Below are 23,657 nucleotides of genomic sequence, written 5' to 3' on the forward strand. Positions count from 1 at the left end.
CACGGTAACTGTGTCATAAAGGAATTCAAAGAACTTGAATGTTTTGGATCCATTTGGAATTACATTCCATGCCCTTTAATTTCGCACTCAAATTATAATAGCAATATGGAAGCAATACCATGGCAATAAAAGTACAATATAATGGCAATCTGGACGCAATACAGCATGCTGTAGCAATGCAACCCAAATTATGCAAATGTAAAAGAATTCCCATTCAACATAACACGAAACCCACCACAAATAAAAGTAAAGTTGACATGACCTACCAAAGCAACAGAAATCATATTGTCTAAGATACATTGCGCACTGGAATAGTGTTTTTACAGGTGCTTTTATTGTGGCCTGCGGAACCACACCTTGAGCACTTTCTTCTAATGGTGCCCTCTCCTTGCGAGGGAATTCTTATCTTCTTTCGTCTGCCTGGCATGACCCTTGCAATGGGAGGCAGCACAACTCGACTTCGAACATCTTCAGGAATATCCCACATTCCGTGAGGCTGTATCGGGTAGATGCTATCCGAATAAGCATCCATCCAGGTTTTCCGAGTGTAATACCGAGAAGCCTTTGAGTATACATTTACTTTCAAGAAGCGGCAAACTGCAACTACATGCTTGCAAGGTAGCTGCTCAAGCTGAAACTTTCTACAACTGCAAGTGTTGTTCGTCAAATCTACGAGGCCATCCATATGACCGTCCAAAACATTAAACTGTGCATTATTCACTTTAACCACATTCATCGTTGCAGCATCCTCCAACCTGTTCCTCAACTTCTTCTCTCCAAAATTGGGGCACAATGTTGTTGTGCACTTCAAAGCCAACTCACGACGTTCGGTGAACCATTTGACAAGGAGATTCATAATTTCCCCTATCAAATGAACCACTGGCAGCGTCCTTGCAAACCTAAGGACTGAGTTGATTGACTCCGCAATATTTGTTGTCATTACATTGTAGCGGCGTCCATCCATGTGAGCTCTAGACCACTTATGTAACCCTGCCTCTTCAAGATATTGAGCAACATGTTCCTTTCGCTTGATCTTGCGAAAATGACAATCAAATTCAGCAATGGAATAAGATTTCGCAGCCTGCTCAAAGTGCATAAGTATTGGATCACGCTTTTTCAACTTGCAAGTGCGTTTCATGTTCCCCTTCATATGATAAAAGCATATGCCATGTTGCGCAGTTGGAAAAACTTTGTTGCACACATTCTGTATGCTAACATTTCGATCAGAAATAATAACAAGATTGGGACACTCACCAATGGCTTCATGAAGTTTAGTGAAAAACCAATGCCATGATGCATCCGTCTCCAAATCCCCGATCCCAAAAGCAAAATGATATATATTTCGATTACCATCGAATGCATTTGCTACAAACATAACACCCTTGTACTTGGATTTTAAATGAGTGGCATCCACAGCTATCACTGGGCGCATGGAAGAACAAAACCCTCTAATACATGCACCAACCGCCATAAATAAATACACAAAGTGATTGTTCTCATCAGTTTGGATGTGTGTTTTTGTGCCGGGATTCATACGCTCCAATTCATAGCAATAAGCTGGAAGAATATAATATGCCTCCTCCGCTGATCCTCTAATGGACAATAGAGCTAACTCCCTTGCTTTCCAAGCTTTCGAATAATGGATTCTTAAACCAAAGTTGTGTTTCACATCTCTCATAATGTCACTTGGTGTGTATATTGTCCGAGAATCCTTCAACTTCCTTTTACATGAAGTGGCTACAAGTGCTGCGGTTGCTTGACGATGGTTGTCACTTATGAACCTCAAATCACATTCATGGACAGTTGTACACCTCACAATCATGAAGCTGTATTCTCCAAATCTCGATGCTCGGACCCGCCATGGGCATGGACGTTGACAACAAACCACAAGCAACCTCTTTGTGCAGGAGAATTGCACCTTAAATTCGAAGTGGCCTCTTATTGCCGTCAACAGTAACTCCGTCAACAATGCTTTCTTACTAGAGAAAATTTGCCCAACTGTAATTTTCGGATTCCAATCACTTCGCGAACACCCGCTATCCAAATATGCTTCCCCATCATTTACACCGGCTTCATTGTACCGGTTCTGTTCACCTATTTGATTCCAATAATGTTCACGAATGGGTTCAGATTCTCCTCCTAAACGCATTATTGGCAGTTGGGCAGATGTGTTCAAGCAGCCCAAAATAGGAGGGGCAGAGTACACTGACACTTCATTTCTTTCAGTACCATTATCACCACCATGCATGTCCTCCACCTCGCTAAAATCAATCATATCCATAAAATCTGTCCCTACTTCACCTCCCACATCATTGCCATTTGTATTATTCCAACTTACTTCATTGCTTTCAACAATGGCGACTGAAGAACGACCCATCCGACTACTATTTGTCGTGATATGCATACTATCAACTACATCATTTGTGAGTCCTTTATCTTCTATACTCACGAGTAAGGGAGCTAGTTTTGAAGGTGTTACCTCAGAATTGTACTTCATAAAAAAATTGACATCATCATCATCCTCAATCTTTATGTGCTTCCACTCATTCGAGGCCACCAAAACTGAGAATTTTAAGCAAACCTTGTCTTCCCTGCTGTTTGTATTACCAATCTGATGCACACGGTCCAACAGTTCAGCAAATTTGATGGTCCGTGGAACTATTAAGCCTTTTGAGTCACCCCCTTCGTATTTGCACATCTTCTTCGAGGTGACCCATTTTCCATTGTAGCACACGAGAATAACAATTGTCTCCATTTCTGACCATGACAAAACAACACTTCATTAACACAATATAACCACAATAACCATACAATATAACAGCAATATAACCACAATAACCATACAATATAACAGCAATATAACAGCAATATAATGGCAATATAACAGCAACATAACAACAATACGACAGTAAAATAAGAGGAACACTGGTGTAACACATCAGAATCACACTATACAGATCTACTACATCAAATGGAAAATCCCAAGTTTCAAGATTCACATATCCAGACCAATCTAAGTGCAATTGGTACAAACCCAGATGAATCAGCATGGATATTCAACAAAACCTAACCCAAAGCAATTAAAGCCAAAACAAATTTAACACAAACCCAAACAATCAAAATGTAACCCATTTCACATAATCCCACTGATATTAAAAGAAAATAACCATCAACACTACCTTTTCGAGGTCGGCAATCCACTAGAGCTTCACGGTTGCAAGTAGCTATTCAGAAGACATACCTAAAGGTAGGGGTTCGCGATTCCAAACAGAGAGCAAGACCGAATATGGGGAGAAACAGACATAACGAATCTAGAGAGAGAAAGAGATGCGGTATGAGAAAGAGAGCAAAGACAGAGACAGAGAGTTGTGCTACAGAGAGAGAGAGAGCCAAGAGAGACAGAGAGCTGCGAAATACCAAAGAGAAAGATAGCTGTGCCAGAGAGAGAGAGAGAGAGAGAGCTGCGTGAGCTAAGAGAGACCAAAATTTATGAACTTGTGATAAATCAGCAATAGGAGGACAATAATTTTATATTTATAGGTTATAGTTTTGCAAAAATTGGGAAGGGGTGGTATTTTTAGTTAATATTAGCAAATGGGTGGTAGTGGGGGTCATTTCCCAATTTTTTAAATTAACCTGGCCTCAAAACGACGCTTTGGGCCAGGTTTTATAAAAAAACCAAACAATCAGACTTAACCACCCGATTCTGCACAGCACCCCCAAATTTCTACATTCCCAATTTCAAACCTCTTCTCACCCTCTCAACCCCTAACCTCCCAACCTCCATCACAACTCTTCGCCGGTAGCCCATTGCCGACCACCACCACCTTGTGCAGCCTTCCGCCGCCCTTTTTTTCAACTACAAGTGAGCAAAATTTATATTAATAAATTTATAGCGATAATATATATTGTTGATATTGATACGTTTTTGGTCGCTAGAGTCCCTCTCTTGGCAGATTTGGAGATTTTTGACCACGCCAAACAGTAGTACCTGGTTATCTATGGCAAACCCCATTCCACTGTAAGTGGGATTATTTACTTTAATTAAGTGTTGTGTCTTTATTATGGCAGTTGTTAATTTGTATTTTCTCTTGCCCATGGCAGTAACAATGCAGTTGTCCATGAAGAAACACTACGTAGGTTTTTACAAAATCCGGAAATGTTTAAAATGATGGACAGTGAGACAGATAGAAGGTTCACGTTATCACCAGAGTTAAAGTTGATTGTTATAGATATCATAGAGAATGTATGGCAACGAGTTCAATCAGGGATTAGTAGGGGGAGTCTCTCACCACTTCTGATCTTAGTATTGGATAAATACAAAGTCATTCTTCCAGACTCTGTGGGTCATTTGCCAGAGTATCCCTATTTTGTAGGTTTTGAACCCGTCGTATCATTCTTAACTACAAACGTTTCAAATTTAAAATGCACGTACCTAGAACCAATCATGGAACACTTCAAGACCCTGTATACAAACGCCCGTGATACTGGAAAGTTAGTATTTTTCTTTTATATTTATGTTTGATTATTCATTACTCTAAAATTGTATAACTTTTTTATATTTTTTTTTTCCTTATGAAGCTACTCGAAGCTTCGATTGCTTGCTTTGCATCCGCTGCTAATGAATATGATGCAGGAGCATCTATTAGACTTCCTAATCTAAGTGGGCATCAGCCAATAAGGCTAAGTTTTAGTTATATTAAATTAATAGGTTATTTTATTACTTGTTTTCCTATTCTTACTAGGATTTGGTTTAATTTCCTGTTTAGGTTTTAATTTCCTTTGTCAATTAGGGTTTCTTATTAAACTAGGAACGGGAATGCTTGGCTGGTGTATTTTAGTATAAATAGGCTATTCAGAGACTTTTGTATTTAGTTTTGTTGATGAATATAATTTCAGACGTTAGTCTATAGAGTTTTGTTGGGATTTTGCCCTAGAACTCAATTATCTTCGTTCCAACTTCGATTCTACTGCTTTATCCTTCTATTCTCTGTATTTTGGGTATGTTTGGGTCGCTGGACAGCAGCTTATAGCCGCTGCCCTGCATCAAATTGGTATCAGAGCCAGGTTAATCCTTGCTCCACACCATGGTTGGACGTGCTAGAGGTCGTGGACGAGGGAACCAAGCCCAACACACAGAGATGGCTGAGATGCGGCGTATGATGGAAGACTTGTCGAGAGCGGTGCAAGCCCTCCAACGACAGGAACGCGCGGATGCCTATATGAAGATTCCGGAACGCAACCGTGGACCCTTACACATACCGGAAGGTGGTGGTGAGGATGAATATGAAGACGAAACGGACGTCGACAACCTTTTTCATGAAGCTGGAAACCATGGTGGTGGTCATCGAGGTGGATTGGAAGAGCGGTTGGTTCGTGCGTTGGATTTGAATGGTGGAGGAATTAAAATTGAAGTTGCTGATTTCTATGGAAAGATGCATGCCGAAGATTATTTGGATTGGGAAGCAAGCCTAGAGAATTATTTTGAATGGAAGCCTATGACAGATGATCGTAAAGTGTTGTTTGTAAAGCTTAAATTGAAGAGCATCGCGCTTCAATGGTGGAAGAGAGTTGAAGAGCAGCGTGTTCGACAAGGAAAGCAGAAGATCAACACATGGGATCATATGAAAGCCAAGTTACGCAAGCAGTTTCTACCAGCTGATTATACCATGGAGTTATATGAGCAGTTTCATAACTTAAAGCAACGAGGCATGTCTATTGAAGAATATACATCAGAGTTTAATAATCTCTCAATTCGAGTTGGTTTGAATGAGACTAATGAACAGATGACATCTCGTTATCTTTCTGGTTTGAATCAGACAATTCGAGATGAGATGGGGGTGGTTCGTTTGTTCAACCTTGAAGATGCTCGACAATATGCTTTAATGGCAGAGCGAAGACTATCGCGTCGTGGTGGAAAGAGAGCAGTTTCCAGCCACCCAGACACGGGTTCGCAAAGCGATGAAGAAGCCAATCCAAGTACCCGAATAGGTGGTAGGAACTCAGGTGCTAATAAGAGTGAAAAGGGGAAGGAAACAACACAATTTCATCCTCCAAACGGCACTAATGTCAAGAATTCCAAGGCTGGAATTCCGGAACGCAACCGCGGACCCTTACACATACCGGAAGGTGGTGGTGAGGATGAATATGAAGACGAAACGGAGAGGCGGGGCATAAATCTTACGCTTGTCCACAAAGAAGAATAAATTTGGTAGGTGATAAGATCAACTTTCTAGAGCCATCGTATGATGTTTATGGCAACGAAGAGGAAGTTATTGATCTCTTACCAGTTGAAGGAGAATGTTTGTTGGTAAGACGAGTGATGACAACTCCCAAAGTTGAGAAAGAGGATTGGCGTCGACATAATATATTCCGAACACGAGTCCTTTGTGGGGAAAAGGTGTGCAACGTGATTTTTGATGGAGGAAGTAGTGAAAACATTATTTCAAAGGAGGCGGTAGAAAAATTGAAGTTACCAATTGAGAAGCATCCTAATCCCTACAAGGTTGCATGGTTTCGAAAGGGAAGCGAAGTACCAATCACTTCAAGGTGTTTGGTTAAATTTACTATTGGTAATACCATTGAGGATGAAGCTTGGTGTGATGTTGTTCCCACAGACGCATGTCATATCTTATTGGGAAGACCATGGTTGTTTGACAAAGACATGATGCATTCTACTAAAGCTAACACCTATTCATTCTATAAGGATGGGAGAAAGTGGACTTTGCAGTCGCTTGAAGAAGGACTCTGCCATGAGTTTGACATTGAGAGCAAGAAGGTGGCGTCTGTGTATCCACTTGTTGCTAAGAAGGATGTTGAGGGAGCTTCGAATAAATTAGAAGATGACAGTATCCTAAATTTAGAAAACCCTCCCGTGTTTGACTATTGTTTGGAAGAAGATTGTGAAGTTTGTTTGGGAATTGAGAAAGCTTTTGACAAGGTATTTGATGAGAGTAAACAAGCTGAATCTAGTGTAATCTTGAAGGCAGTGAATCACGAAGAAGCTGGGTTTGAACTTTTGAAGCAACACAATCAACCCACATTTGAAGGAAAGGAGATTCAAGAAATTCTTGGTGGAATTGTTGGAGATGAGATGAATTCCTTCAAAGGTGATACTTATGAGTATGCTGATTTTCTTGGGGTTGATTCTTTTAATTTGCAAACTACCAAGAACGTCATTGACCTTGTTAGACTACGGGTTTTTGGCGTGAAGAGTTTTTGGACTGAGAGTTTGGCTGCAGAAGATATCTGCATCGCTACTGTTCCAGAAGGATCAAATATTCTAAATATCTATTTCTTTGGTGTGGGAAGGTTCAATATCAAGGCCAAAGTTCTATGGACAACTTATCTAAGAGGAGGTTATGTCTAGGCGGTTTTCACCAAACGATTGGAATTCGAGGAAGAATTCTTCCCAACCCGGTGGAGTTGATGCAGGAGCATCTATTAGACTTCGTAATCTAAGGGGGCATCAGCCAATAAGGCTAAGTTTTAGTTATATTAAATTAATAGGTTATTTTATTACTTGTTTTCCTATTCTTACTAGGATTTGGTTTAATTTCCTGTTTAGGTTTTAATTTCCTTTGTCAATTAGGGTTTCTTATTAAACTAGGAACGGGAATGCTTGGCTGGTGTATTTTAGTATAAATAGGCTATTCAGAGACTTTTGTATTTAGTTTTGTTGATGAATATAATTTCAGACGTTAGTCTATAGAGTTTCTGTTGGGATTTTGCCCTAGAACTCAATTATCTTCGTTCCAACTTCGATTCTACTGCTTTATCCTTCTATTCTCTGTATTTTGGGTATGTTTGGGTCGCTGGACAGCAGCTTATAGCCGCTGCCCTGCATCAGAATAGCAGTCAGAGATTTTATTTTCCCATTGTGATATTGGTGCACTTCAAATACCGTAGGAAGATTAATGACATCTTTTGGAAAGAAGGGTACAGAAATTCTGTGTCAAGGAAGATAGACATCTGGGATACTATTAAAGATATACCTGAGTGTGTGTTGGTCCACGACTATTGTGATCAATATCATGAAAAGAAGGATTACAATAAGGGTGCAACCTCTGAGCTTGAATATGCCCGAAATTACTCAACACACATCAACCAACTGGCACAACCTGCTAAGGTAAGTGTGATATTTATTTCAAGTTTATATTTGTAAATCATCCAATAAGATATTTTTAATTAATATAAAAGTTGTATGTTATGCAGGAGCAAAAGAAAGTTGAGCGTTTTCTTGCTGAAAAATTTCCAGATCTCTTGACTAGCTTGTTTGAATATTGTTTTAAAAACAATATAAAACTGGACTTCTTGTTGCAGTGGAGGTAATAAGATGCACTAAGTGTCTTTAGGGTTCCCATATGGCTTGGATTTTTTTACTGGCATAAAATTAATTGTGTTTGTGTTTGTCAGCTACCCATATTGCAAGTGAAGGAGGATGTTCGGATCCATATGCTGCTAGAAATGTTGGACTCCAACACAGGGAGCAATGTCTGCGGGTGCTTAACAAATTTGAGGAAGGACCTTAAATTTATGCGCCTTAACTATATAAATATGTAAGCTATATCAGAGTTATGATATGTCAATACTGTTTCCTAGCTTTTTATGAATGATCTTATTTAATCTTGTGTAAGAAGAATCCAATTATGTTTTTAACAAGTTTAGGGTTTTCTATTGCCCGGCTGCTATAGCATGATTTCTAGCCACATCTCTTTTGATTATCTAGTGTGCTCTTGCTGAAATGTTGCCTGAGGTCTTGACAAGCTTGTTTCTACGCTTTCATCTCAAAAAATTCAGAATCAAAATTGGTCTTTTGTTTACATAGTGAGGTAAGGTTATGCGTGTGTGTTAGGAAATATAGGGACTCCCTAGCTTAGGAAATGACAAGAATTATTGCTTGAGGTTAATTTATTTTCATCTTATTTGGTTTGCACAAAAGATGGAAGCTTGGTGTAAAGAGCCCGTTTTCGGAGCCCAAGTGGGATTCTAATTTTGTTTTGGTGGCTGTAAAGAGATTTGGATGGATTTATATCTGTCTGAGGCAATAATGATATAAGCAGGAAAGCTTGTATTTACGTAGTATTTAAGGCATTGCTGCTCACACACCAAACATGGCTGATTTTGATGATGTGCCTCTTTTGTCATCTCAACAAGAAATGCTTACTTGAGAGATAAAATTCCTCACCCTTGTGGTGTACTCAATGAAGAGTGGACTGTAAATTAGTGAAACAATTTATGTTGCTACGTTGCATAGCAATACTGATGGATGAATGTTATTGAAAGCAAGATTTGTGGTCGGTCTTAGTTGAGTCAATGGGAGATGACGTCTATGTTATGTAGTTGCCAAAAGTGATCAAATGTTAGCATAGGTCGCAGGGTTTAACTATTCTACGATTGTGATGGTGAAAATGATAGGAATATGATAGGAAAAGCAATGGCTTTTGTTTCAACTAGGTTTCCCCCTTTCACTATTGATGTTGCTTGATTAAAGTTTTAAATAACTATCTCTAAGAAATTGTTGTATGGTTTTTGGCTCATAGATTGATGCTTTATTTAAACGTGGTGTAGAATTCTTTCGTCTGTGATTGGAACCTTTATTTTCAGTGCCTGCTTATCCCCAGAAGTTAGAAGAGAGATGTTTTATAAAATATATTTTTGTTGTTGTTTCTTATTGGGTCAGAGATGTATTATGGAAGTATGGCATGACATGTTGCAAAATACCCAGAAAGCTCCTCTTTCAGATATCCTCGTGCATTAAAGGTGATCAAGAGAAATATCCTATACGCATGTTCTTTATGTTTATATTCCTTGGGGCTCATTTAATAACCATTTCAATTTTAATCTTTAGTTTTCATTTTTTGTACTAGAGTATGTGTTCGCTCATTTAATAAAGGATAGAAATACTTGAAAGTGAAACAATTTCAAATAGATTTCAGTTTTTAGTTTTTATATTCACTTTTGTTACTCATCTCTCATCTTCTCTCTCAATTTCATCTTCACTCTCATTCTCACTTCCATTCTCTCTCTTTTTCTTCTATACTCTAACACACACACACACACACACACACACACACACACACACACACACAAGAAAAATGAAATAATTATCAAACAGGCTCTTATTTTAACTTTTCTCTTTCAGACATTCGATCATAGCTGGAATTGTGGAGCAAATCCTGAAGAAGGCGAGAGCTAGCTTAGGGGCCCGCCCCCTCCTAAAGCCATGAGAGTTGGTTGCCAATTACAATTTAGATGAAAATATGGAAATTTGTCTATTATGTTCCATAAAATGGTAGGATATCAATGTCTTATAACTTATATGTTATAATCCCCACAAATTGTAAAAATAATCATTAATCTAAACTTCATTTCTTGCTTCAATACATTGATTCCAATGATTTTTTAAATCTAATTCAATCATAATCACCACACGTGACCAATACCACGTATGTGTTTGCATAATATAGATATATAACAAATTTTCAACTGGTAGCCACCTAGCCAGTCTCTCCATATTGTAATTAATCAGAGATGCACTAAACGTGATAATCACCTGGCTTTTACCATAAAAGAGGCAACTTTCATCTCAAATTCAAGAGTTAACACTTCTACTTTTGAAAAACGTGGTTTTGGAAGAATTCTTTTTTAGGCTAAGTAAAGGGGCTTTACTGATTTCTATGCCTCGGTAAATCAGGAAATGTAGTTTACTAGGTGGAAAGTAAGTTGGTAAAGACTCACCCATGTTCGGTGAATTACCTATGTCAACCATGTTGTTTGGTAGAATTATTATACAGGGGTTTAGGCTATGCTAACCAACCAGTGGCGGTTCTAGTCTATGGCAGGCTGGGCGATGCCTCCTCTTCTCTCTCCTCTCTCCTCTTTTGCCCAGCCCAAATTTTTGTTTAAAAAAAATATTCCCTACACTCTCCTCTCTCCTCTTCTTTTTTTTTATCATTTTCCTTCTCTCTTCTCTCTCTCTCTCTCTCTTTTCATTCTTTTCCTCCTCTCTTCTCTCCCTCTTTCTTTTTCTTTCTTTTCCTTCTCTCCTCTCCCCTTTTTTTTCCTTTCTTTTCCTTCTCTCGTCTCTCGTCTCTCTTTTTTTTTTTTCCCTTCTTTTTCTTCTATCTTCTCTCCCTTTCTTATTTCTTCCTTTTCCTTCTCTCTTTTTGTTAGAAAAAAATTACCTACATTACTTATAATTATTAAATTTTTTAATCTCGCACAAAGATAGCTATTTCAGAAATTACGGAACATGCTTGATAGGGCTATGGAGCTCGAGGTGGAAAGCCAAAAACGGTGTCGTAATAGACGTTTATAAAAGGAAACAAGGGGAGAAATGAGGTCACAACTCGTTAAAAAACAAACCTAGCTCCGCTAATTTTCTTCCTTCCCATTTCTCTTGATATAAACCTAGCTTTTTTTAAATTAATGTAGTCCCCTATTTTATCTTTCTTTTTAATGTGAAATAGATTTTTTTTTCTTCTGGTTTTTATTTTAGTTTTTATATTTGTAGATATAAATGCATTTGAGGGTAAGCATTATTACGTCTCCCTTCACTACGTAATTTTTTTATGTTTATTAATGAAATTCACTCGTTTCGTCAAGTTTATTATATAAGTTTTGCCTGATCGGCTTTCAAATCCTGGAACCGCCACTGCTAACCACTATAAATAATGTTACTAATTACAAGTTGGAACTTGGAAATTGATACTAGGCTTGGGCTTGGTATGGGATGGTACAATATTGACCAATTCCCGATCCATGTATCAGAATTTGCAAATGGTACAGAATTGATATTTTAGGGTTTGTGTCTAAATCATATTGGAGCCACTCGGGACCGGTATGATATGGTACCATTTCGATGCCACAATTGTTGCTTGCAAACAGCAGCAAAATTTGCTTCATTTCATCAACTTTAATCAACATATTCAATCAATACACGAGCTAATTCATCAATTCAGCAATATTCAATAGAACTTATGTAATGATGATCAAAATAGCTTATGAAATTCATGAAATATGAATGATGTGATAAACTTATGCAATTCAATGTCTTATGGCTTACAAACGCACATAAATGATGATAGAAACCCATATCAAAGTAGCAACAATTCCAAGTGTCCTTTTCTTGCAACCCAAGGTTTCAAGTAGAGGCATCATTTGCATATTCTACATAAATAATAACAAAAATAGATATTAGAATTCAATGCAAACTAATACAAATTACAAACAACAAAGCAAATCAAGTCAAAAACATTATATGCAAAAGAATTTACCTGATTCAATGGTTTCATAAAATTCAAATTATTAGTGAATGCAATGTGATGGAGACTAAGCTAAGTTGGGACAACACACTTGCTATGAGTGGGTAGTAACTAAAATTCAAATTCTTCAATTGAAGTTGCATCTTCCAAGCTCTATAAAAGATAGAATCCACTGAATGCGATCAACTCTAGAATTCTTGTATGGAATTCTTACTCACAAGTGTCAAACAAAGAATTCTAAGTTGTGATAATGCAAATTCATCCTTAGACCTGTGACATGACAGTTGTTATGTGTATGTGTTGTTTCTCTTTGAGAGCACTATACGGTCGCATAAAAATAATGTGACTTAAAGGTGTTCCTTAGGATTCTCAGCATGTACGCAGAGACAGGTGAATGTACAACAAGGAATCTCTGCTCTTAGTAAGAAGAGAAAATACTCTAAAGATATGATTCGTGAATATTTGGCCAATGTATTGGATGAAAATTGAAACAAGAACATTTGCAATTTCATCAAATTGAATCATATAATCTAGAGATGTCATATTAGGGATTTTGACACAAGTTTACCATACCTCGAGAATATGACATAGCCTTCCTCCTCCAACCTGACTGCTTCCTCCAAGGAGCCACCAACTCAGCCACCCAGCCATCCTAACCATCAACCAAGCCACCCAAACTCGACATCAATTCACCCCCACCCCACCCACCCCCACCCCACCCACACCCACCTCCAGTATTTTGGTTCATTAGAAGTTAATTCTCATCCTGCCTTTTAAATTGATCCTATTTTTAAGCTATGTCTCTAGATACTTGGCTACAAAGGCAATTCTAGGAATTTTTGGGTGTCCAAAGACGTTTTTGGGGTGTGTATCAAAAGCTAATCACCCGTATATACGTAGGGATGAATGCTTTATTGGTTGTCCATAGATACACTATTTAATGAATGCTTTATTAGGTACTAATAATTTGGAATTTGTTAAATGGTGAAATGGTTAAAAGTGGTGGTTAGATGGGGATGCTGTCCGAAATGTTGAACAACTGCTTATGAACAGAGCTTTGTGTGTTGGTCAAACTGTGTAAATGCTATTATTATGTTTTATATCCAGCGTGCTTGCCTATGTAGCTCATGTCTATGAGTCTAGCTATTTTCGTTGTCATAATACATTTCATATTTAAGCATTTTGTTTCTTGAAACATTGTTACTAGTTGTGGGTTCTGTTATCTAGCCCAATGTGCGATTTGTGCGATTTGTAATTTCCAGATGCAATGTGCAGGTTTGCTTAAAACAAATACCATAATGTAAGTGTAGGTGGGTGTGGGTAGTGGGGGATCTTTGGTGGTTGACATCTAACTTCTATTTGAAGTGGTTTATTCTTTGAGTAATAATGCTTGCAGCTTCTGTAAGAGTATATGGCCTGCATCTAAAATCAGTATCTACAAAAAAAAAAAAAAAAAAAGATTAGAGTCTCTAACATGATTTGCAGGAGAGCTGGGAAATATTTTTCTTCTATAGGCCAAAAGTTAACAAAGAGGAAGCTCACAACCCAGATGATGTTCTAGTGAAAAAGGTGCAAAAAAGAAGAGATCAAATTTTGATTCAGGAAAAGAAGGTGCAAAGAAAAAGGGATCAAATTCTGGTGAAAAAGGTTCTAGTGGTAGTCAAAGTAGTGAAGGTGGGCATGGTAGATAGGAAGTGAACATTGAGAACCAAATATTGATGAGGTTCATAGTGATGGGAAGGAAATCCTATACTATAAAAGTTATGTATTATTTTTCCCCGTAAATCTTTTTTATATGACCCAAAATTCTATAAAGTTTGTATGAGGTTCTGCATTATTAACATCATTATGCATTCTTCATCATGTTATAACATGGAGAGAGCTTACTGAAAAATATGCATCATGATTAATGACTTCATGGCTTAAAATGCAAGTAATATTTACATTGAATGTAATACTTCAATACCTTAATAAGGCAGAGATGCCAAATATCAGAATAAGTTCAAATGCCAAGACAGGACAAAAATAACAAACTTGTTCTAAATCAAAACAGAGTTGTAACAAATTATGGAACCCTTGTCAACAGTTGAGAGCTAAACAACCCAAATTCAACATTATGACGCTTGGTGACACTTGTCAATTGAAAAAGATGGATCTACTTCAACACTAGAACTCTTGGCCCCGATACTTGTGAATTGAGAGCTAAACAACCCAAATTCTCCTTCCAATGGTGATTGTGCCTACACTCATACAATATATATATGTTGAAAGAGCGAAATGTACTCAATCAAGTACAAAATTACAATTAAGAAAAGTTTTAACTAAATGCAATGAAGTACCTGCAATAAGTTGACCATGCTAACTGGAAATTCCATGTTTAAATTATTGATAGCAACAAGTTCCTACAATGTTTTGGGTTCAACCAATACAATAAGCAAAATACATTGAAGCTACAGGGTAATAAACAAACAAATATGAAATTAATAATGAATTAATACAATACCTGTGAAAATTCTGATAGAGGTGCTGGAACAACTTTTGTAGTAGGAACACATATTGAATCAACACTGCTTGAATTTTGCAATTCTGTTTTTCGAGTTCTTCTCTTCTTTGCCAGCTTCTCCAAAGCATTTTTTGGCCTTTTAGAACTACCAACAACTCTTTCTTTAATTTTGATTCCTCTAACTTTAATAATATCATCATCAACATTAATACACTCATTTAATTCAGATCTACTATTAATTACTAGCGAGATAACTATTCATGCTTTCTCATTCAAATTACAACTAATTTTCATCCTTGCTAAGCATCCACATTTTGTCTCAGCACGATGATATTTCACATTAGAAACACGCTTATCAATTTCATGCTTACCTTCAGAAAAGCAAACAAAAAGCATGTCTCTCAACTGGCCACTTTTGAATTTGTGACAGCTACTTCTTCTAATACTAAAACCAATATTGTATGCATATGCATTGTAAAATTTAAATGTTAAGTCTTCTGTCTCAAACTCCATCCCAATCACAGGAATTAGTTGTTTTCGAATGCTAGAATGAACCAAATCTATTTTTTCATTACCTTTCATAACTTGTGATGACTTTTCTTTGCTTTCACCTTCTGAAATGTTCAAGCCAGTGCTTGTTTCACATTCTCCATCTTCCATGCAATTATTTTCCATATTCATATCCTTCAAAAATTGAATCAAACAAAATTTATACATCTAAAATATCTTCCATAATAATAAAAAATTATAATTAATTCAATAAAAATTAAACAGAGCTAAGTACTGTACAATCATATGTTCATATTAGTTATTGATGAAACTAGAAAATGGACATAGATGAAAACCAAAATACAAACTATTGGAAAAATTATGAAAAGAAAAATCAATATATTTCGTATTCATTGTTACTGTAGATGGAAATGAAAAGTCGTCACAAGATTGAAACCAAATGAATTGCATATTAGGTATATGATTCTCGCAAGTTATATGTTTATAAGTTTTTCATACAATGCTCAAAAACCAGCAATCAAAAAGCAGAAGGAAAAAACATGAAGAGAATAGCGTGTTTACTTGATGAACCAACAACCAAGGTGCAAACTAGAAAACCATATGCAAGGTCTGAGTTTCGTAGAGGAGAAGATGAAGTGGTTGAGTTTTGCAGTGCAGAGAAGATGTAGGGGTTGAAGTGTAGCGTAGAAGATGAAAGCGTAGAAGATGAAACGGCGTGCAAAGTGTTTTTGTCAAACGTGTATTCTAATATAATATATTTTAATTCTTTTAATTAAAGAAAAAAAATTCTAAAAGAGAGTTAACAAAGTTAAACTCTTGTTAAGTTAGAGTCCACATGTCACAAAACTAGGGAGGAAACATGGGGGCACAGGAACTTTGGTAATAGGAAAATCGGACTCAAAATACAACATGGTGGAATGCAAAAATGGTCAAAAATTTCGAATTTGTTTCTATAATCATTGCAGCTTTCACTTTTCTCATATGAGAAGCAATGAGAAAAGCGTGCATCTAGTAAAATCCAAATTCTAACTTTTTCCCCTCCTTACCCACAATTCCTCGGTAACCAAACAACTAATAAGTAAGACACAGTTAAAAGCAGTGTCAAACATTCAATAATCAAGCTGTGTAACTTTCCAAATCAGATTGCGAACAAATTGAAACAGTTGGCTTTAGAGGATTTGGAGGAACTGGAAATAAACCCTAAAAACAATTGGGAATTGAAGGTCTTGCCTTTGTAGAGCGTTTAGTAGGGGCGGGCATCAGGACTGGAAAACCGGAACACCGAACCGAACCGGTGAAAAAATCGGAAAAAAAGATCGATTGACCAAAAAAGTCAACAAATCGGATCGGAATCAAACTAAACCGGTTCCAACCGATTTTACACAGCAACGCACCACACCGGACCGGTCATATTATAATTTTCTAAATGTATAAATTGGATTATTTGTTAATTTTTAAGCCAAAAAAATAAGTTATTTATTATAAAAAAAATTTCAAAAAATTAAACAAAAATATTTTTTTTTGGGAAAAAAAATTAAATTAATCATTCGGTTCAAAACTAGAACCGGACCGGCTGATTTTTGAATTTTTTTCCCTAAACCTGACCGATTAAATAGTACTAGTTTCAGTTCCAATTTGATGTGAGAATCAGACCAAACCGGACCGCGCCACCCCAGCATTTAGGCCTATTTGGTGGGCTGGACTGGATGAGACTTTTTCAATTAAAATTGACATGGGTCCAGTTTGTTGTTTGGTGGGCTTAATTGCATCACGCACTGGCTTGGACTTAAATTTTTGTTTAGGATATGAATCCAGCATATGCTGGATATCAAAACCCACGTCGAGACATGGGTTTCGAAGACTCTCTTCGTCGGCTACCTCTTGCAAAACGTGAAGTCTCCCTCTTCAGGTCGTCTCTCACGCATCGTCTCCCTCAACTGCTTCATGTCGTCTCTATTGTCTCTCCTCTCCTCTCTCTTCTTCTCTCCTTTCTTCTGATTTTTTTTTAATAACTTATTTCTCTGTTCTTGTTTCTTTGGATCTCTTTTTTTGTTTTTTCCCGATTTTATTGTTAAATATTGAGTGCTGTGGTTTTTTGGGTTTGATATCTTTCTTTTTTAATTTTTTTAAAACATTCATTCATCTTTCTGTTTCCTAGAATTGAAGATCTGGGTTAGATGTTGAGTACATTTTATTTTTTTTATTTTTCACTTAATTTTCGAGATGATTTTAGAGAACTTGTGTAAAATTGGTGTGTTGGGGTTTTTTTGGGGACAAATAATGGTTTTTGATGGTTGAAAGGTTGAGTCTGATCTTTGATTCCTTCTGATTGATCAACTGGAATTTGAGAAGTGGGTGTTTATGATTTTTGTATGCAAACCCCAATTAATCATTAAAAAAAATTTGTTATGTTTCGTGAATTTGAGAAGTGGTTGATTAGATCTTTTTTATATGCGGATGGATGGATAGAAATATTAAGGCTATCTAGCAATTGGGGATATTCTGATTGCATTTCTGGATAGTTTGGTTTTTTCAACATGAAGATCTTTCGTATCTGGTTTCCCATCCAAATTTTGCATCATTCCTTTTTTTTTTTTCTTTTTTTTAAATGTTGTTTTTAGTTTGTATTTTCTTTGATCTGAAAGAGGAAGAAAGATACTGAAGAAAAAATGAAGGAAACACTGAGGCAAAAAGTTCAAATTTTGCATCTGATTATTAATCAAAATAATAAAATTAAATTTTGATTTATTAAAAAAAAAAATTAACTCAAGTGTGTTGTTTGATGTAAAAATGAACAGGATTGGACTCAAAGCCTAGCCAGTCCAGACCAGCCCAATCTAATGTTTTAAAGCCTATTTTAACCAGTCCAAGCCAGCCCACAAAACGATTAAGGTTTTTCATCTTTCTCTAGCGAAGCCTGAGTAAGAGTGTGAAGACATAAAAGTTCCGATCCCTTCCTCTTTGTGTTGTCTACCTCTAGTTGGTACCAATCGGAAGTTCTAAGTTCTAACTCACCATGAACTGCGTGAGAATAAAGAAAAAGTTACAACACTCTTATTTTCCAAAAATTATATTTATTATTTTTTCTTTTTGGGTCAGGACAAAAATTAATAATCCAAAAATACAATTTTCCCTTTTTTTTTCCTTTAAATATTCATGTTCCCCACAAAATATTTTTTGTTAAATCCTTTTTTTATACTTTCGAAAGATAAATAAATAAATAATTTCCTATATAACTTGGTAAAAAACTCATTACACTCACATTCACCTATTATTCAGATTCATTATCATAAGAAATATGAAAAATGAATATTTAGCTTGAGCTTAAGTTTAAGTTCGTCTTATTGTTTTTGGGACAACTTAAGTTTCAACTCAGGCTCAAACTAAACAACACCTCGATCTTGTTAACTTATATTGGAGTTACAAAAAGTTTAGGTTGGTAAAAATATATGAGCCTAATCTTAAGACAATTCTAAATGCGTTTATAAGTATAACCATACTCTAGCCCTAACTAAAAGTCAAGTTGAGTATTGATATAAGTTTGAGTAAAACTTGAGCCTAATTCATAGTAGATTGGATAATAATAGTCGCGATTGAAATATTAAAATAAATCAAATTACTATCAATTAATTGATATTTTCTTTTAATGTTAAAAGATATTTTTATGTAGTTGAGCGCAGTTACCACAATGGTTGTGGCCTTCCTCCTTCCCCCTGCTTCACATTCAAGGTTTCTTTCTTCCTAGTATAACAAAAAAAAAAAAAGGATATCTTAAGTACAAATCTTTCTTCTTTAGTGCTAAAGGGAAAAAGAATACCTTCTTAATACTCTATATGATAGGACCCGACCCAAATTTCACTTTAGAATCTGTGTCTACAGAAAGGGTGCACACAAGGTGCAGTCTACAGAAAATTAAACATATTGCTTTGATACTGTCACATCCCAGGATCGGCTCTACCGTAGCACGATATTGTCCGCTTTGGGCCCCCTTCTCTGCCATCACGGTTTTGTTTCTAGAAACTCACGAGCAACTTCCCAGTGGGTTACCCATCCTGGGATTGCTCTAGCCCCAACTCGCTTGACTTTGGAGTTTCAATGACTTCGAAGCCAGTGAGCTCCTAAAAGGCCTCGTGCTAGATGGAGGCGGGCATGTACATGTAAAGCACATAACCCATTCTCTGTTGATCGATGTGGAATGTTACATATACCAAATTGACAGGACCAAACCCAAATTCCACTTTAGAATCCATATCGAACCCTGCGTGAGTCCAACACTTGGCAGGTGTCGAGGTGAAAGACTAAACTGCCCCTTTTTACCCTTAAAAACTACTTTAGGTTTTGACTTCTACCAGAAAACAAGCACAGTCTCCTCTGAAAAACGAACATTTACCAAATATTTGCACTTGTAGAAAACAAAATTCTAAAGTTTCAATCGTTCAACATACAAGAATATCGTACATAATTCAACAGTGATTTAAATGAAACTCAAGCCTGCACAACTTAAACAAAAACACTGACATTCACCTTGTTAAAAATGAGAATTAACGGTAGTCCAAAATTTGCTCAATTACAATAGATTTCAACTAAACCAATTCAAAGCGTAATTCAGCAATTTATTTTGCGGCTGCACCTAGATCAATTCTAGGTTGCCTACGTATGCTTTCCATGGGATCAAGCCACACGTAGTTCTTAATACATACATATATATATATAAGAAAAAGTTCAATCTTAATACTATTTCGTCAATTCCAAGTATCTCATATGTTACATCCTCGCAAAACTCAGGGAACACATGGTCTGCCAGAGAACGCACATCCTTGCAGAACTCGGGGGACATGTAGTCATCCCGAGATTGCATATCCTCGCAGAACTCGAGGACATGTAGTTAGCCCGAGAACGCATATTCTCGCAGAATTTGGGGGACATGTAGTTAGCTCGAGAATGCATATATTTGCACCACAGGACTCGACGTCCTCGAGACTCGTGGGGCACATTTTCACAAATGATAAGACTGCCCAAAGGCAACTGGGAGGTACTCTCGTAGTGGGTTTGAAAACCATATTCCAAAACTTATCATAAAATTCTTCTTATTCCATAAATCTAGTTACACAAATCCTTTATTAAAACGAGATTAATCACAACATATCTTAATTGAATTTAACCATACATCATTTTTCAAAACCGTCTAAACTACATTTAAATATCTACCCTATATTGTTGAGAACTATCTATAATTCATCGTTTTCAAGCCAATATATATATATATATATATATATATGATTATTATTTATTTTAAAACCATGTGGTCCTCTTTTGTGGGAGTTGATTTTTTGTTTTTATTTTAAGGGGAACTTTAATGCTATAACTTTATGTGTGGCTAATGTTGAGCAGTTTTTGTTTTATATTGAAAAACATTAGGCCCATTTATGTAGTCTAATTGCATTTCTTTTCTGTTGTAGGCTTTTTGGAGGTAACCAACAATCATTTAATTAAATTCCTTTCTTTCAAAATAAAAATAAAAATAATAAAAATAACAGCAATAATTAAATTAATTAAATTATATAAACTCTTCTTGTTAATTGGTGACATGGAGAAATCAAGCAATTTCCTTCTCACTTCTCTTTGCAGGGTCATACAAGAAGATATAATGACAACTTAGACATGCGATCATGATTTGGCCACTTGGAGTGCACAAAAAGGGAGTAAGTGTATCCTGAAATACTCAGTATTTATAGTTAAATTTATTTAATGAATTAATTGTTCTATTGTTGTTCATAAGTGTTAGCATGTGTACTCAAAGTTTCATGGACTTGAGAGGTACTCTTGATCATAAGATTTGATGTATGATGTATTTTCTTTGTACTTAAATGTATACCAATGCGTATGTAATTTCCAATTATACTGAGGTGAAATCCACTAATCATTTGTGTGTGAGATTGAGTAGGAAATATTTATAATAAAATATAGGTCTAAAGTGCGCTAAAGTGGAGAACAAAGACATAACCCACATCATATATGCCTTATAAAGGCTAGTCACGATATGCATGCCTCATGGAGGAGGCTGTTAATGCAAAATGTTGAGGGGGGTGTGCTTAAGCTCATAAGGGAGTCACCTAGGGAGGTAACCCAACTTCTGTGATTGGCGATCCCATGAAGGAAGTTCAATGTAGTAGAAATAATGTATACTACGTGACTCATATAGCACTCATAAAACTATGGAGATATCCTTGAGATTTTCTTTTGCTCATCCCTAAGGCAAAAGTGTTATTTTATGTGACGTCAGGAAGGGATTTATCCTTGAATGAGTTTCGAGTCGGGCAAACTCCCGTGAAGTGCAGGTCACATGTACACTTAGAGAACTCACCTAAGTGAGAGACGTCGTGAGGCCGCAACTGTGAGAATTGGGCTATTCTCTAGTAACTCTCATGAGAATCAAGATTAGCGCATGGCCATAAATACCGCTAACTCGCATCCAAGTCTCAACTAATACTATGTGTGGGATATGTTGAAGTCTGGTCAAAGATGCTGAGTTCAATACTTTGTACACTCAGGTTCCTCAAATGGAGACTATATCACTAAGTGAAGGTTCAAGCCCGGAAGGCACCAACACCTATTGCATAGTATTATATTGCCCATATATAAATATATATTTTCACTGGTTTTTTTTTCTCATGGTAAAATTTTAAAAACCTTGTGGGGGATTGTTGGAATTTTAAAAAAGGTTTAAAATTTTAACTGTTTTAATTTATTTAATTATTTTGGTTGTTTTATTTTATTTATTGTGGGGGTTATAAATATTTAATATTCAGGTTTTATTTCTATATTGAATGCCTTAATTTTCTGATTGGTGAATGTTACATGTTTCTTGGATGCCTATAAAAGGGCACTCCTCCTTCACATTTGTAACAACCACAATACACCATCAAAATTATCACACACTACAATCTGATTCTCTCATCTTCTACTTTTTATACTTCATCTACTTATATTATTATTTTGGGAAATGATTATGTGACTTGGATATCTATATCCGTCTGTGAACGTGCTCATAACAGATCTTGAGTTTGTGTACAAGGGGTCGTATCTTGGAGTCTTGTAGACCGTCAGTACTTGCACATAGGAAAGCTACAAAGGCTTTAGGACAGCGTCTTTGATGTGCTTCACCGTACCAAACTCGCCTTCTTACTTATTATTTATTTTGCTTTTACTCACCTATCAATTTGTTTTCTTCAATTTCATTGTACCTTAAAAGCTTTTCAATTTGTTTATATGTTATTTATAATATAAAGGTTTTTGTATTTGACTTTATGGAAAGAGGAAAACCATATTTTTTATAACAAAAGTGAAGAGATCTAATAAAGAAAGATTTGAAGTTGGTTGTGTGGATGACGTATGCATGTGGAAACTGCGTGCATCGAAGGTACGAAAATCCTCATTTCATGGTCAGAAAATATGTTACTAAACATACTTGCTCATTGGATGTTATTCATCGCCATCATTGACAGGCAAGTAGTTATCTTATTGGTTAGTGCATAAAGTCTAAGTACGAGGGAGTATCACGAGTACATAGACCCCATGACATCATGGAGGATATATGGAAGGATATGGGTGTGAGTATAAGTTATGTGAAGGCTTGGAGAGCTAGGGAACATGCATAGGAGTTGGTTAGGGGATTGCCAGAGGAATCTTACATGAGACTCCCATCATATTGTGCTATGCTAAAAGCGAAAAAATCCTGGTACGATAACGTATATTGAAACTGACATTAATAATCATTTTATGTATTTTTTATGTCACTTGGACCTTGCATCAGCGGATTTCACAGTGTTATCAGGCCAGTAATAGCACTGGACTGAACATTTTTAGAAGGTAAATGTTTGTTGCCACATGCAAGGACGGAAATAATCAAATATACCCTCTAACATTCGGAGTTGGAGATTCAGAGAATGATGCATCATGGAATTGACTTTTGACAAAATTACGGGGAGTTAATGGGCATATCGATAACTTAGTTTTCATTTCTAATAGACATGAAAGCATTCAGAAGGCTATCTCTACTACTTATTGTTTAATTTTCAGTTTTTATTTTCTATTTATTACCTTAATTTTTATTGTTTAATGTGTATGGAGGTTACAAGCAATGGTGGACCCATGAATTTTTAGAGGAGTAGGCTAAATTTTATTTTTTATAGGAGATATATTATAAGCCTTTTTTCTCTTGAAACAAAAATGTAAATAAAATTTTATAAATCAAATCAAAGAAGGCCGCATTACGAGCAAATATAACACAAAGAAGTACAAAATATAAATAAATATCAAATCAAAGACATTGTTCAACTACTTGAGATCCGAGTTGAGTAAGTTTCTCAGGAATTGAA

At 36.3% G+C, this 23,657-nt stretch overlaps 1 protein-coding gene and 2 long non-coding RNA genes across 4 annotated transcripts; 1 reads left to right on the forward strand and 2 right to left on the reverse strand.

Annotated features, from left to right (window-relative positions):
* Positions 1-150: 150 nt before the first annotated feature.
* On the reverse strand, positions 151-2,784 carry LOC148917322 (uncharacterized). Its single transcript, XM_089052900.1, has one exon. It carries the CDS (start codon positions 2,753-2,755, stop codon positions 290-292), a length of 2,466 nt encoding a protein of 821 aa, XP_088909026.1. The 5' UTR covers positions 2,756-2,784; the 3' UTR covers positions 151-289.
* Positions 2,785-7,674: 4,890 nt separating this feature from the next.
* On the forward strand, positions 7,675-10,298 carry LOC148917323 (uncharacterized). Of its 2 annotated transcripts, XR_016126581.1 has the most exons (5): positions 7,675-8,128; positions 8,215-8,327; positions 8,416-8,558; positions 9,683-9,762; positions 10,145-10,298. It is a non-coding gene; the product is annotated as an uncharacterized LOC148917323 (long non-coding RNA). The 2 variants fall into 2 exon arrangements; XR_016126582.1 differs by lacking the exon at positions 9,683-9,762 and having other exon boundaries at positions 10,145-10,286.
* Positions 10,299-11,872: 1,574 nt separating this feature from the next.
* On the reverse strand, positions 11,873-12,965 carry LOC148917324 (uncharacterized). Its single transcript, XR_016127190.1, has 2 exons — positions 12,840-12,965; positions 11,873-12,171 (listed from the first exon to the last, which is right to left on the reverse strand). It is a non-coding gene; the product is annotated as an uncharacterized LOC148917324 (long non-coding RNA).
* Positions 12,966-23,657: the final 10,692 nt, after the last annotated feature.

This window comes from Prunus mume, linkage group LG5, assembly GCF_029339155.1.
Source record: "Prunus mume cultivar Tortuosa linkage group LG5, ASM2933915v1, whole genome shotgun sequence".
Classification (NCBI taxonomy): domain Eukaryota; kingdom Viridiplantae; phylum Streptophyta; class Magnoliopsida; order Rosales; family Rosaceae; genus Prunus; species Prunus mume.

Bases quoted from the DNA above. Each gene is read 5' to 3' on its own strand.
- LOC148917322 (XM_089052900.1), bottom strand. From the start codon at position 2,755: ATGGAGACAATTGTTATTCTCGTGTGCTACAATGGAAAATGGGTCACC.